Below are 15,767 nucleotides of genomic sequence, written 5' to 3'. Positions count from 1 at the left end.
GGAGTGTGAGCAATTGGACCAAAACAAGCAAACAAGCAGCAGAAGCAGCAGAAGCAAGGAAAGCAGCAACTGGAGGAAGCACTGCAAATGAACAACAACCAGCAAAGAGCTGGAGAATTGCAAACCACTGCTATGTCATAAATCCGTCGTTCACCTGTAGAGAGACGCCGCTGCACGCCCCATCTGTGGCAGTGGCAGCCGGTTGAGCGCAGTGTGGCTGGAGCTTGTACTGCGCACGTGTGTCGGTGCAGCATAGGAAGCACGGATTCTACTGCAAGTACCGACTGAGACTTCGGGCGGCACGCGAGACCCTGTTTTCGTCGCCAGGACCGGGCTCCGACAGATCAGTTAGCGGCACATGTTGAACTTTCTGCTGCACTGCTGGGGGCGTCTCAGTGCTGATGAAAATGCCGACGCCACTGATCGAGGTGTCGATTCCGTTGGCGACAGTGCTGCCCGTGCTTCTCGTTCTGATACGACACGCCGAGCCCATGCTGCTGGAGCTTCTCGCACTGCTGTCGTCGCCAGTCTCTGTTTGGATGGCCTCGTCTCCAGTGCTAGCGCTGGAGGATGTCTCTGGTATTGTTGCAGCGTTTAAGTCACAGTACTTGTTCAAAGACCTGGAAATGTCAGTTCTGTTGTCTGAGTTGATCACGCCGCTGATGTTGGTGTTTGTGCTGCTGTTGATAGTCACTGCTTTCGTTATGGGACCTGACATGCTATGTGTTATTGCAGGCATCAGGGGTTCATTAATCTCATCTTCAGTGTGGTTTCTATGTTCACCTGGGAAATATCTTCTGTTAAATTCCAATCTATGATGGTTGGTGCTGCCTGTGTTTATCCTCGCTGTTGCTGGAACTGCTACTGCCATTGATGTAGAGATGATAGGCTGTGCTCCTGTGATTGCATTTGTCATTGAAAAGGGAAGCAAGACAGAATTCGAGACCATTGTTGGCAATGTGTTGGGTTGGGAGCTTAGAGACATGGTGGGAGACTTGCAAAAGGATGAATGCGACATGATTGAAGAAACAGTGGAGTTTCCCAACGAAGTGGACGCTGATAACTTCGCGGCGGATAACCTGGGTCGAACGTAGGTGTTGACCAAACTGTTGTTATGATCTAGAGAATTGGAGTTGTTAACTTCAACTTCATTTTCTTTGTCTATTTGGTTAATTGAATTGTAAGTTTTGGACAATCTGTTGACATTTCTAGATGCAATCAAATCATTGATTTCCTTATACTCTTTTGCTTCTATGTTCTCATTGATATTTTCAGGAATGGTGTAAAACTCCTTTGAAATTAAAATGTCGTTGTCTTTATTGTAGGCAAGATTGTTGTTGAAGTGTGAAAGATTATCTTCCAGTTGAAAATCTTCCTTTTTTTTGCCTTGTGATTTCAGAAGCGAGTCTATGTGAATATCGTTGTTACTGAAATTTTGAGAGGAGGTTAGATTGTTTAGATTGTTTAGATCTATGATATTTGATTCATTTGATAGGGTTGATTGGATTGAGATGGAATGTGTGTCGTTAAGGCTGGGTTCTAGGATTATTATGTTGCCACTACTCTGGTCGCTAAATGAAGTATTATCAATCTCGATCTGAATCTCATTATTAATCTTATTGTTGTTGTTGTTGTTGTTATTATTATTATTATTATTATTATTATTATTATTATTATTATTATTATTATTATTATTATTATTATTATTATTATTATTATTACTATTGTTATCAATCTCATTGTTATTATCATTGTTATTATCATTGTTATTATCATTATTATTATCATTATCAATTACATTAGTATTGATGCTATTTTGAATATTTGAGGAATTTGATTTCTTTTTTACGAGCTGATTTAGGTTTTTTATGGGAGATTTTTTAAGATTCAAGTCAATTGAATGAATCGAATGAGTTGAATGGCTAGAAGGGAATTGATCATTATCATCAGAATCTAGAAGGGGGTTTTCCAAGTAATTTGGATCGGGATAGAAAGAGTCTTCGATATCAGTTTGGTTTATGCTTCTGTCATCGTCGGAAGTGTAGGTTGGTTGGTTTCGGGGATTATTGATTGAATTGTTGGTGCTGGTGTTAATGTTGGTGTTGATGTTGATGTTAATATACTCTGTGTCATTTACGTTGAGTAGTTCTTGATTTATAATTGAAGCGCTAGAAGGGTTGTTTAGTTGGGACATTAGTTTTGATAGTAGAGGGTACTGTGATTTGTTGATTGAGTTCTTGGAGGAGAGTTTTTGGAGAGAATCATTTTTGTGAGTAAACAAGTTTTTTTCTATAAAGGTTAGAGTTTTAACGAGGTCTAGAATTGAGTCGTTGGATAGTTCTATTAGATTGGATAGCTGGGATAGGTTTGAGGTGATTTGAGAGAAGTTGTTTTTGAGGATGGTGTTGATGTTTGTATTTATATTGAAGTTTATATTTTTGTATTCCAGTGAATCTTCGATATTTTCAGAGGTATCAAAGTTATGAGAATCAGATATATTGTTGGCGCTATTAGTTGCGCTACTGGTTGCACTATTGGTTGCACTATTTGTCGAGCTTATAGTATTTGGATTGTTGGCGATTATGTTTATTGATTTCCTTTTTTTTTTGAATGAAAGATAAGTTGAATTTAAGTTTTTCTGGAGGATAGTTAGCTCATTGAAAATGTGGTTCTTTTGGAAACTGAATAGAAAGTGGATTGAGTTGGATAGATCTTGTTTGTAGTTTGTAGATACTAGCAATAGAGAGTTGACGAGGTTGATGTAGGCTAAGTTTATATCGTTATTTTTGTTTATAAGATGGTTAAGTTTGAAGTTGTCGATGGTGGGAAGGGGAATATTGTCTTTGTATTTTTTGTTCAAGTTTTTGTTAAAAGTGAACTGCTGAGGATCGATTGAAGACAAGTTTTGATCTGAGATTGAGGTTGAGTCTGAGGTTGATAGAGCTTGGGCATCTGGATCAGTTGGAGTGATCAGAATTGTGGTGGTGTTGTTAGTAGGGGCAACGGATGGGTTCTTGTTGGAGTTGTTGAGGATCGCAAAGGGATTGAAGGTGTTTAGATTGGGAGTGAAATTGGAAGCAGAGCCCAATATTTTCTTGGACAAGGATGGAGGTGTAGATGCTGGAAAGGAGGAAGAGTCTTTAAGGGAGATGTGGGCAGGAGGGTTGGTGTTCAAGATGTTGAAGAGGTCGTCGTAGAAGTTCAAGTTTTCTTCGGTGGAGCAGTTGATGGGGTTGGAGCTGACGTTGTTGGTGGAGAGGGCAGGCGAGGCAGAGGCCGAGAGAGAGGCCAACGAGGGCAAGCTGAACAAACCCATTGGTGAGAAGCAGAGGCAGCAGACGCAACAGAGGCAGCAAAAGAAGAGCCCTTTATGCCCCTGCCGTGGCGCATTGGCGCATGCAAGCACGCATAAACACACATGCTGCTCACGTGCGTCCTGTGCTGCTTCTGCTGCGTGGCGCGTGCTTCCAGTGGCGCGTGGCGGTGGGATGCTTTTTGCCTAACATCCCGTGTGGGTTCTTCTGGCACTGCTGCCTGTGCTGCCTTTGCTGTGTGGGACTTTGCAGAGCTCAGCACAACTTCCCCTGCTGCCACCATTGCTCCTTCTTATCGTTCTCCATCTCCAGCTCCTCGTCCAACACACCCTTCCTATCTTTCCTGTCCCATTCCACTGCCCTTTCCAATTCCAACTCCATTTCCAAGTTTAATTTTATTTCCAATTCTAATTCGAACTCGAATTCAAATTCAAATTCAAATTCAAATTCAAATTCAAATTCAAATTCAAATTCAAATTCAAATTCAAATTCAAATTCAAATTCAAATTCAAATTCTAACTCAAATTTTAATTCCATTTCCAACATTTCTTACCTCTCTCTGTTATTTGCTTACCTGTTTATACTTATCTTTCTAACAATAACATTACACTTTCTACCTTACTATTTTTACTTTCCTTAATTTCTATTCGCTTCTCTTCATTTCGTTTTCTTTCATTTCATCTCTCTTCTTTCAACATAACCTAATTTCCTCTCTTCTCTTCTCTTCTTATATTCATGTATTTATAATGAAACGTTCCAAAGAATTTGGATTTAGCATCTCTAATACCACCAATACTAATCCTAATCCTAATCCTAACACTAACACTAATACTACAAGTTCAAACTCAAGAACTTCCTCTTCCTCTTCCTCTATCTTTTCTAATTTCAAAAAACTATCCTTATCTTCAAAATCAAATAACAATAATACCGCCAATACAAATACAAATACAAATACAAATACAAATAACAATAACATATTTATAAATAGACTAGGTCAAAACTCAATTTTAAATCAACCCGATTCATCTTCAAATGATCCATCAATGCCAATCAATAACACATCTTATCCCAACTACAACAACCTCAACAACCTCAATTTATCAAAGATAAAATCAAACCAGTCCTCCACCCTACAGCCCTCCAACCTACAACCTGACCAAATCATTTCCTCAAAAAAAAAAAGACAAAACAACCTCAACATAAATGTCTCTCCATCACACTCTCATCATCGCCAATCCTCTGACTGGTTTATAACCCATCAAGAACTCAACTCTCTATCTGATCTACACCCAATTCCCACTGGCACTTCCTTTCTCTCCCGAAAACCTCCTCCCCCTTCCTCCTCCTCTCTATCCTACAACAACCTCCACCGCCATTCCTCTTCCTTCTCCAACAATTCCCAATCCTCAAGCAATGCCTCAATATCCCTATCTCTAAACCCTCAACCTCAACTTCAACTTCAACCTCAATCCCAACCACACCTCCTCCAATCCCAAAACATCCTGCCCCAATTCCCCTTGTTCAACCTTGAAATGCCCAAAGATGAAGAAACAATAGAAAAATTATTCAACCAGCTAATGGCAAAAAGAGACTTTAAAAGTCTACCTGACCCTGCTAAACTAGAAATGAAAAACTTCTCCCCAGCAAAAAAATGGATGCTTATCTACCAAGACGCCCTAGGCGACTACAAAAGACAAGAAAGATTGATATCAAAGGGCTCTCAGAACATGACTCCAGAATCTTATGTCCAAAAACTAATGGACAAAAGCATCAACATCAAACAGCTCAACAACCTCTGGATATCCCTAAGAACTGAACCTGTAACCTGGGTTAGAAGCTTTATCGATGCCCAAGGCCAAATCGCCCTATCTACCGTTTTACAGCAACTCCACCAAAGGCAAAGACTAACCAACCCTCTTTCTGTCGACGAATTCCTAGAGAAGGAAAACTGCATCATAAGATGTTTGAAAGCTGTTGTAAACTTGAGCATAGGCGCCAACAAGGCCTTGGAATCAAAAATATTCGTAACCGCTATAACAACTGCCCTAGTATCTCCTAGACTAACAACAAGAAAATCCGTCACTGACATGCTAACCTTCTCAGCTCACTGGATGCCTCCAGAAGGCTACAATCAAGTCCTAAAATCCCTATATTCGATAACCTCAAACAACATCTACTCAACTCTAAATTCAAACACCTCAAAAAAAAAAAATTCCGATAAACTCAAAAAATCAAAATTTGACGACGACTTAACAAAGAAAAATGGCTTTAAAAGATTTGAAGAATGGCTACATCTAGTTATAAACACTATCGATGGCAGAGGAAAAATGGGCTCACTAGTTGGGGCAAGTGAAGAAATCAAATCTGGTGGCACTGCTGGCGAAAATCAACTACTAGAATACGCTCTCGCTACAATGCTACTAATAAACACAATCGCTAATGGCGGTGAAGACCACAAATTTAGAACCCATATAAGAGCTCAATTAAGATCTGGAGGTTTAAATCTTTTATTCAACAAACTAAAAAGCCTTGATTACGAATTGATATCAGAACAAATAAGAAAATTCGAAGAAAATGCTTCCCTAGATTACGAATCCCTATTAAGAAATGATAATTTCGATGAAACGATCAACATGGAAGACCCAACAAGTCTAATATCAAATATATGGAAAAAAGTTAAAGGCACAGAAGCTGAAGGCTACTTTTTATCAACTGTTCAACACATTTTTTTAGCTCAAGCCGACCCGCTAAAATCAAAAGATAATCCGGAATTTACAAGATCTTTTAGATTAATCGATGGCATAATTTCTGGAATTTCAATGCATTCGTCGAATGATGAAACTACTGTAAATATAGCAATCCAGCGGTTATTTTCAAGTTTGCAAACTGATGAAATAGCCAGAAGAGCTCTTTTAGAATTAAAAGAAGCAAACAAAAAAACAGAACTTGCAGTCGCCGAAAGAGATGAACTAGATCGCCAACTCTCCTTAGGTTCCGAAGGAATGATTTCAAAACTTAAAATCGAACTAAAAGCTCAACAAGAAATTATAAGAAAACAGCGTGAGATGAATGAAAGAGTATCAGGTGAATTGGATGACCTAAAAAGACAACATTTAAGAGAAAAACAAGAACAGGAACTAGAAATGAGGGAACTTTTGATTCTGATTAATAATACTGGTGATGCGAAAACTCCCTTGACCGACGAAAATATCTCGAAAAAACAAATTATCAAAATGATCCAAGAAAATCTTACTAAAAACAAGAGCAATTTGAAAAAACAAACAAGAAAATGGGGAAACTCTGTTGAACCAAGCTCAAGATTGAGAAATTTAAGAGATAAAATGGACTCTCTTGAAAATGAAGCATGGCAACTACAAATGGTCGATTTTCCGGAACATGAGACTCCTACAACTCCCATAGCTCCTGTATCGATAGTAATAAATCAAGTTTCAACTCCAGAAAAAAAATCAAATCGAATATTTTCTTCTCCAATACTCTTGCCTAAAGATAAGCCGTCCAATAAATCAATGCCCACGACAAAAGAACTTGAAAGTGACTTAGACAGATTGACTGTCTTGAGGAAAAAGTTGGAATTATTGCAAAAAGATTCTAACGATATTATAAAATATAGTAGCAAGCTTGAATATGAAAAATTACTTAAAAAGAAAAAAATGATGGCATTCGATAGACTTAAAGAGTTGCAAAGCAACTTCTCTGACTTTAAGCTTGATTTTTCATTGGATGAAATCACATCACTAGCAGATGAAATAGGGAAAGAACCTCAAAGTAAACCTCAGACTATTTCTCCGTTTGAAACCGTTATCAACGTGTCTGAAATACCTAAAAATGGTACTTTGACAACATCAATTAATGATAAGTTACAAGAAGAACTTAATGGTATTGAAAGATTAAGAGAGCAGCTTGAAATCAAATTAAAACTTATTGATGAAAGAGAAAAAAGTATGGATGAACTATTAAAGAAAAAGAAAACTCAAGTTTATATGCAATCAGTTGCCGTTGGAACGTCAGATGATATAGTAAGTTCAGAAAGTTCAACTACATTGGCTGATGATGCATATGTGGCATCAAACGATAGTTTTGTGGGCGAAAATTCTACAATATTGGATATATTGGAGGATAGATATGCTCGAGGTAAAGTTCAAAGCAACAAAACTTCTGTTGTTCGCTCAGATCTGGTTCAAACTTATGTTCTGCCCGATACAACAAGTGATGGTTTTAAAGTTGATTTTCTTAAGGAATTGGAAAAGACTGTTTCAAGAGTACCATCAATTGATGAAAACAGTGTTTCAATACAAAAAATTAATAAGGTCCTGCTTTTAAAGAAAAAACCATCCAAGTTGAAAAAACTACTAATCAATAGACCTTCACAAGCACAATTAGATGAAGAATCTGATGAAGAAGGAGATAATGAATCGGACATTCAACAAATTAAAAAAAAGAGAACCAAGAGAAAGGTTTCCAAAACACAAATTGTTGAAATTTCGTCAGATGAAAATAGTGATACAGAAACTGAAACAAGTATTGTCAGAAAAGAAAAGCGAAAGCCATCAATTAAAATTGACTTAACATCTGAATCACCACCACCATCACCAAAATTACCACAATTCCCACCATCACTACCATCTCCTTCATCACCAATTCCTCCACCACCTGGTACCTCTATTTCACCTACTAACAGTGTGGATGAAAGTCAAGATACTCAAGAAACTATATCATCACCTCCACCACCACCACCTCCTCCTCCTCCACCTCTCCCATCTATTTTCATGAAGCCTCCAGCGCCACCTCCACCTCCACCTCCATTACCAGGTTTTTTTTCTGATATTTCAGCAGGTCCTGGACCTATTCCTCCGGCACCACCTTTCATTGAAAAATCGCTATACAGAAAATTTCAAATGACTTACGATGTTAATAATCCATTTAGTAATTATCCAAGACCAAAAAGAAAGCTTAAACAATTACATTGGGAAAAAATGGAAAACACAGAAAACTCTTTTTGGGAAGGGCTTGAAACCTTTAAACTTACTACAGATTTGTATGAAAAGGGTATTTTTGAACAAATGGAAATATATTTTGCTGCTAGAGAAGCAAAAAGAATTGCAAATCGAAATAAAGTTGACCAAGATAAACTCACTTTTCTTTCTCGGGATATTAACCAACAATTTAACATTAATTTACATGTTTTGTCTTCTCGTACAGAAGAGGAAGTTGTTCTTTCTATTTTGAAATGTGAAAAAATTGTAATGGAGAATAGCAATATCTTGGAATTTTTGGGTCGTGAAGAAATTGTGGAAGTTCCAACAAATCTTGCCAGAAACCTTGAGCCTTATAGTACTGACTGGTCTAGTGGAAGTGACAAATCTCCAGATAAAGATCCATCTGAACTACAAAGGGCTGACAGAATATACTTGGAATTAATTTATAATCTCCAACATTATTGGAAATCAAGAATTAGAGCATTAACTGTAATAACGAATTTTGAAAAAGATTATCTGGATTTGGTGAAAAAACTTAATAAAATTGATTTGGCAGTTGAGAGAGTACAAACATCTGAGAATGTTAAAGGAGTATTTAACATAATTTTAGCTTTTGGTAATTATATGAATGATGCAAACAAACAAGCACATGGGTTTAAGTTAAATTCATTGCAAAGATTAAGCGTTATTAAGGATGAAAAAAATAGCATGTCATTCTTACATTATCTTGAAAAAATTATCAGACAAAGCTATCCAAACTTTTCAAAGTTTACTGATGATTTGAATGCATGTGTTGAAATTAGTAAATTGTCTATTGAACAAGTCTCTCTTGACTGCACTCAATTTGCCAATTCTATAAAAAATGTGGAAGCCTCTATTGATATTGGAAATTTAAGTGATTCTTCCAAATTTCATCCTGAAGATAGGATTTTATCTAAAGTTCTACCAATGCTACCTGAAGCACATCGGAAAGCTGAATTATTAACTGAGCAGGCCAAAGTTATTTTAGCTGAATTTGATGATTTGATGAAATATTTTGGAGAAGATTCGTCTGACACATTTTCAAGAAATTCCTTCTTTACAAAATTTTCTTCATTTGTGAATGAGTATAAAAAAGCACAAAAGGAAAATATGAAGAAAGAAGAAGAACAGAGAGTTTACGAACAAAGAAAGAAAATTATTGAAATACAGATAGAGAAATCTAAGGCTAAAAATAAAGAGTCAGAGCTGACAATTCCCGAAGATGATGATTCTGTTGCAGTAATGGATAATTTATTAGAAAAATTAAAAGCTGTTGGGCCACCCAAACAAGATTCTTCGCTGAGAAGGAGAGCTTTGGCTAGAAAAAAATTGATGGAGAGCCGTAAAACATCCAATGATTCTTTTGATATAAAGGAACAAATTAAAGCCAATTTAACGGGCGAACTTTCAATGTCGTCAATATCCGAGGAATCTTTATCCCTGCCAAAATTAGAAAATGCAGATGGCTTGCCTGTTAAAACATTGCTGCATTCTGAAAGCCAACCGGATATGACAAACAAAGAGGATGTTGGCGCAAGAGCAAGATTGTTATTACAAGAGTTGAGAGGTGGTAACTTTTCACTAAGTAATGATGATTTATTGAAAAATCAAGATTTGAGATTACAACAGAGGTTCCGAAGAAGACAAAAATTTGGAGGGTCATCCCTTCTGCGAAATAACAGCAATTCTTCTTCGTTAAATAATTCGGACATCAAAAGATCAGACAGTTTTATAAAAGAGTCAGTAGTAGGGGGTCTGAGCATTTCCTTCAACTCAGAAGAAGTTGAAGAAAATAGTGAAAATACTAAAGAAAATAGTGAAAATAGTGAAGAAAATTCGGAAGAAAAAATAGATCGGCTGCCAACTTTAGATCAGAATTCAATTTTTGAGGATGCAGTAGAAGATGTTTCTGCTCAAAATCAACAAATTGAAGTTGCAAGTAATTAAAAAGCCCACTTGTCGCTTGTTTTGTTAATTTAATATTTTGTATATTTAGATTGTTTTGTTTTTAATTGTTTTTAATTGTTTTTAATTGTTTTTAATTGTTTCGTTTTCAATTGTTTTTGTTGTTGTTTTGTCTTTACGAATTTTGTTTTTTAATAGTAAGAACTTAAGGAAGTTCAATGTTTGCTGGTGAGAACCTAAATATGTATTTTAGAATTAAAGACATTAGATTATATTAGATTTTGAATGTAATAATAACTATTCAGGTTTGAAAAACTCATTTGCACTGGATACTATTTGGGCTTTTTCAGCCAATTTCCTGGCTTTTATATCTTCGTCAGATCCTGCTTCATGGCCATTTAAAAAGTTCCAGTTCATCTCTTCGCCAGCTTTCAAATGGTTTGTAAAACCATTCACTTTGAGTTTCCAACTATGATCCAAATCACTGAACTCGTAGGTATCAATTGCACAGGCTCCAGACCTGATCAACTCTTTTTTGTCGTTGAGATAGCTTCTTACACTTGCAAATCCCATTAAAGACATACCCAATGCTATTTTGCTTGCAGCATGAGTAATAAATAAAACTGTTTGCACATCTGGATACAATTGGTCCATTCTTTTCAAGAATAGAGACCAGAATTGCTTGCATCTCTGAAAAATCTCGTCTTCATCTTCGCCCTTTTTCGATGGCACCAAAGTAGGTTTGTTCCAAATGGAATTATCTAAATGATCAAAGAATCGAGCCAAATTTGTGTACGAAGCAGGTTCTGGGATAACTGGTCTTGTTGGTTTATACCACTCTCCAATGCCTGGCTCAAGCAAGATTTTTAGATTCAAAGCTTCAGCAGTTGGAGTTGCAGTTTGCAAGCAACGATAAAAGGGGGACGAGAAGATCAACTCTGGCTTTGGTTCAATGGTACTGATGTAGACTGCTAGTTCCTGAGCTTGTTGCTCACCATGAGGAGCTAGAGGGTGGTCACTATCAACACCTGTTGGGAGGAAAGAAACATATCCAGGAACCCAATTGGCTCTGAAACCATGCTTTGTATTTGAATGGAAACCAAATGATGTTAATTACTTGAAGTATTGACGAAGAATATAAGATTCAAAACAGAGACATACCCTCGCAATGTATATTGTTTTTACTGTCATTTTAGCAACTTTCACTTTCAATGTAGTGCAAACTGGTACAGATATATATATTAGTCTAATATCCAATTCAATTTGAATGTATCCAGATTCAAATCCAATTACAAAATTTTTTTAAACGAATATTTCAATCATATGATGGTAGAGTCAACTTGATATAATGTGATATAATGTTTATCGCTTTACTCCAGCTTATGCACAGTTGTTTATCATAAAAACTGGCTACACGATACTACCATTAAACTTCATTAACCATCGATAGTTTTCTTTTGTATATAAAAGTGGACTAAAAACCAGCTGTAGACGCATTTATTGAAGTTGACTTTGACAATTAAACAAAAAAAACAACCATAAATCTTATGTCATGGTATGAACTGAATTCAAAAAAGATTTTTCTGCAAAATACAATTCCAGAAAATTTTAGCAGCATTACTTGGAATTTCATAAGTTATATGATAATATCTTATTAAAAAGTTTATTTCTAAATTAAAAACTAATGCTATGTGCCAAATAATTTTTTTACTTATTATTTCAAATAGACAGCAATCTTTCAACAATTAACTAACCAAAAAAGCTTTACTGGCGTCATCCTCCAACCTTGAATTTAGTATATCCTTCAATGAAATGTCCATTCAAATTAAAACATTTATAGCATTTGGATCACCACGATAATGAGCCAATTCTAATCATTTTTCCACACAAAATTCTTTTACTGGTAAAGTCAATTCAATAAATGAGCTGGATGACGAGTTTTTGTCATAAACCCGGAAAAATCACATAAACAATACCTAACTCACTATTAAATGCTTTATATTAATTGTATGATTCAAGTAAATGACATTAATAAGAAATGATTTTTCTAATGGTATTGAAATATCAAAAGCGGAATAAGATAAATAGACGATAAGATAAGATAAGATAAGATAAGCAAACAAAGTTTCAAGACCAAAAAAAACAAATCGGTTCGATTTTTGGCTGCGGCGTTTTTTTTCTTCCGACTCCAGGTGCAAATGAAGCTCATTTGAAGTTGCTGCTTCTGCTGCACAAACAACATGGTATGCTGAAAGTTTGTTCAAATATCCTACAATGATTCCAGTGCTCATTGGTATAATTTGTTGCATGTAAAAATATGTACGAATTGAATCACGAACCAGTTATTTGCAATCATAATAATGTACAGAATACTGTTTAGAACTCCAACGTTATAATTCTTTAGATAGATGAATCTGTCTTCTAGGCCCATCACCTACTACATGAACCTCATTGTCGTTCACCAATCTTCGCAATATCTCGTTGAGATCCATATTTTCAACCCTTTCTTGAGATTGTTCATTGATTTTTCTAAACAAGTCGTTATAACCTATTGATCCACTACCAGTATTTTTAATTATTTTTATTACCTCCTTTGACAAATCTTCCTTCATCTTTCTTTGAGCCGATGATTGACCAGTTTGAATCAAATCCATATCAATTCTACCGGTGATAGGATCAGTGGCATAATCCTTGATAGCTGATTTCATTAATCTTACGGCCTCTTTTATGTCTTCAACCTCAACTTTAGTGGACATTCTCATTTTGGCATGCGCTTCACCTAATCTGATTAGACTTTCTAACTGTCTTGTTGTAGCTGTAATTCTTTTTTCTGATGATCTAACATCTTCACCTAATTTTCTCATCTCAACATATGATCTAATTAGTTCATCCTTAGCATCTGATTGAATTATTGGCTCAAAATTCTCTCTGGCATAACTGATATAAAGAGTTAAAAATTCAACAGGCAAAATTTCACTTTCTGATCCATTATCTGGAGAGTCTTTCAAATACATATTCGTGATATGTCTTGCTAATTCAATATCAATTTTAGAATCAATTTTATCCAATACAAGATAAACTAAATCAAATCTAGACAATAATGGGGGAGGTAAATCAATATTTGATGTCACCGGCAAATCGGGATTGTATCGTGAACCAATGGGATTGGCAGAAGCTAAAATCGAAGTTCTGGCATTTAATGTTGTAATGATACCAGCTTTTGCAATAGAGATTGTTTGTTGTTCCATAACCTCATGAAGAACAGATCTTGTTGACTCAGACATTTTATCAAATTCATCAATACAACAAATACCTCCATCTGATAAAACCAAAGCACCACTTTCTAGAACTAATTGTTTCGTGTCCAAATCTCTAGTAACATAGGCAGTTAAACCAACAGCAGAAGAACCCTTACCAGAAGTATAAACACCTCTTGGTGCAATTTTATGAACATACTGTAGTAATTGAGATTTGGAAGTGGATGGGTCACCACATAAAAGAATATTAATATCACCCCTATACCTACCACCTTTTGATAATACTTTATTTGTTCCGCCAAACAATTGTAATAAAATTCCCTTTTTAATATCATCCATTTCAAATATTGAAGGAGCAATTGACCTTGCTAGTAGTTCATACAAATCAGGCCTCTTTGATATTTCCTGAATTTTTAAATTCTCAGCTTCTGTTATTTTTCGTGAATTTTCAACACTATCTTGTTGATCACTGATTTGAGTCTCCAAGTTGGTATCGATGGTTAGTCTCTTTTTATCAATCTTTTTAATATGAACAACATCAAGATAAGTTTTAAATAATTTTTTTAATTGTCTTTGCCTTGCATTTACTCTCACAGGAATAGATCTGAAAATACCAGTAACTTCAATTCTATCACCAGCTCTACAACTATCCACCAATTCATCATAAATACATAAAGAAACCGAATGAGGTGTTTGACCATCAGGAACTAGATCTGGTGTCTCCTGTAATTTGATAACCTGTTTGTCAGAAAAAGAACATCTATTGTGAACGATCTCCATTGAGTTCATTTTGTTACAAGCTGCTCTTGGACATCTCACAGGTTCAGAAATGATACCCCTATCAATTTCCACAGTTGTACTATGATTGCAGACGTTGCATTTAAAGAAAGCAATTTTCATATCAGGTATTATTGAGGTTGATCTTAAAACCAAACCTTTTATGGAGATTAACTTGTCGATATCATTAGGATTTAATTCTCTCATTCCAGTTTTACAGTCAATGTTGAAGGGTCTAACTTTATAATTTGTTGTTTCGATTTGTTCCACATTATAATTTGGGTTATTTTCGGTAGCTAAATTCACCATGCAATCTTTAACAGTTTGATCCATTATCGGAATAACTTCTTGAGGATAATTTATTAATTGGTAGTATAATTTTTTAGTTGGAGGGTATTTTAAAAGATTTTTAGCATTAAGATTTAGATTTGTCAAATTTAGGGATCTCATCTCATTTAATAAGTTAACATAATACAAATCATTTTCATCATGATCATTGTGAGTATCAACATTGGCATCAATGTCAATATCAATATCAATATCAATATCAGCATCTTGCTGATCGTTGGTATGAGTAGTTCTTGATTGGTATTTTTGTTTAAATGACATTAGAAAGTTTCTAAAATTGTTGGAGCAATCCAGAATACTGACATTGGTACCCCAAATAACTCTAACAGGCTCGTTGTCGTCGTCATCCTCATCTATGTTTGTTTCAGTATTATTGCTGGAAATATGGGAAGAGAGATTCGAGCCTTTGCGCTCAGTGAAATATCTAGGTTTGTTTCTTGGAGAAGAAGCTGAAGCATCATTTAAATCACCTCTATGACGAGCATTACGGCGCAATCTTTCTTTTGTTGCATCTGAAGCCAAATCAGATCTAAAAACTGAGGATTGAGATTTTAAATTATTCAAAGCATCAGAGTTATAAACAGAAGACGAATAACGCAATGGAGATGAGATATTGTTAAATAGATTGGCATCAGGCGTTCTATAGTCACCAATTTCTGAAGGAGGAGGAACAGGAGCACTAGAAGAACTCTGGAAGAATAGTGGAGACGAAGGCACAGCAGGTCTCAGAGGAAGATTGGTTTCTGAAGTTTGAGAGACACCTGGAAGCTGAGATTGAGATTGAGATTGAGATTGAGATTGAGATTGAGATTGAGATTGAGATTGAGATTGAGATTGAGACTGAGAATCAGACTTGTTGGTATCACGTCCTGGAGAACTGCCAAACTGCGAGGGCATTATGGATTACCAGCAACAAAAGAATCAAAAAGAGAAGGCAAAGGGTATAGTGAATAGTTTACAGGCTGGGGCCAGGCAGTCAGATTGTGCTGGAGAAGATTGCAGTTTATTGTCGATGTTGTTTATCTTCTCTCATCCAGCAAAATTCAGAGCGAAGTGAAAAACACGAAAAGTAAATAAAACACTGAGATCAGTTGCCGTTTTGGGCGTGTGTCTGATTTGTGGCCAGAACCTGGAAGGAGCTGGACTTA

At 35.9% G+C, this 15,767-nt stretch overlaps 3 protein-coding genes across 3 annotated transcripts; 1 reads left to right on the top strand and 2 right to left on the bottom strand.

The window, feature by feature from the left end:
* Positions 1–94: 94 nt before the first annotated feature.
* ASCRUDRAFT_137803 (uncharacterized protein) lies at positions 95–3,484 on the bottom strand. The gene has a single exon (XM_020189128.1). The coding sequence runs from the start codon at positions 3,314–3,316 to the stop codon at positions 269–271; it is 3,048 nt and encodes a 1,015-aa protein (XP_020048047.1). The 5' UTR covers positions 3,317–3,484; the 3' UTR covers positions 95–268.
* BNI1 (formin BNI1) lies at positions 3,371–10,475 on the top strand (the record flags this gene model as incomplete). Its single annotated transcript, XM_020188960.1, has 3 exons — positions 3,371–3,381; positions 3,627–3,890; positions 4,090–10,475. The coding sequence occupies 3 exons, from the start codon at positions 3,371–3,373 to the stop codon at positions 10,277–10,279; spliced, it is 6,465 nt and encodes a 2,154-aa protein (XP_020048046.1). The 3' UTR covers positions 10,280–10,475.
* Positions 10,476–10,534: 59 nt separating this feature from the next.
* On the bottom strand, positions 10,535–15,516 carry MCM4 (MCM DNA helicase complex subunit MCM4; the record flags this gene model as incomplete). The annotated part of the gene is made up of 2 exons (XM_020192056.1): positions 10,535–11,265; positions 12,672–15,516. The coding sequence occupies 2 exons, from the start codon at positions 15,514–15,516 to the stop codon at positions 10,535–10,537; spliced, it is 3,576 nt and encodes a 1,191-aa protein (XP_020048045.1).
* Positions 15,517–15,767: the final 251 nt, after the last annotated feature.

Source organism: Ascoidea rubescens, assembly GCF_001661345.1.
Source record: "Ascoidea rubescens DSM 1968 unplaced genomic scaffold ASCRUscaffold_4, whole genome shotgun sequence".
Classification (NCBI taxonomy): domain Eukaryota; kingdom Fungi; phylum Ascomycota; class Saccharomycetes; order Ascoideales; family Ascoideaceae; genus Ascoidea; species Ascoidea rubescens.
The sequence above is the reverse complement of the archived record's forward strand: the minus strand, read 5'-3'. Positions and strand labels throughout refer to the sequence as shown.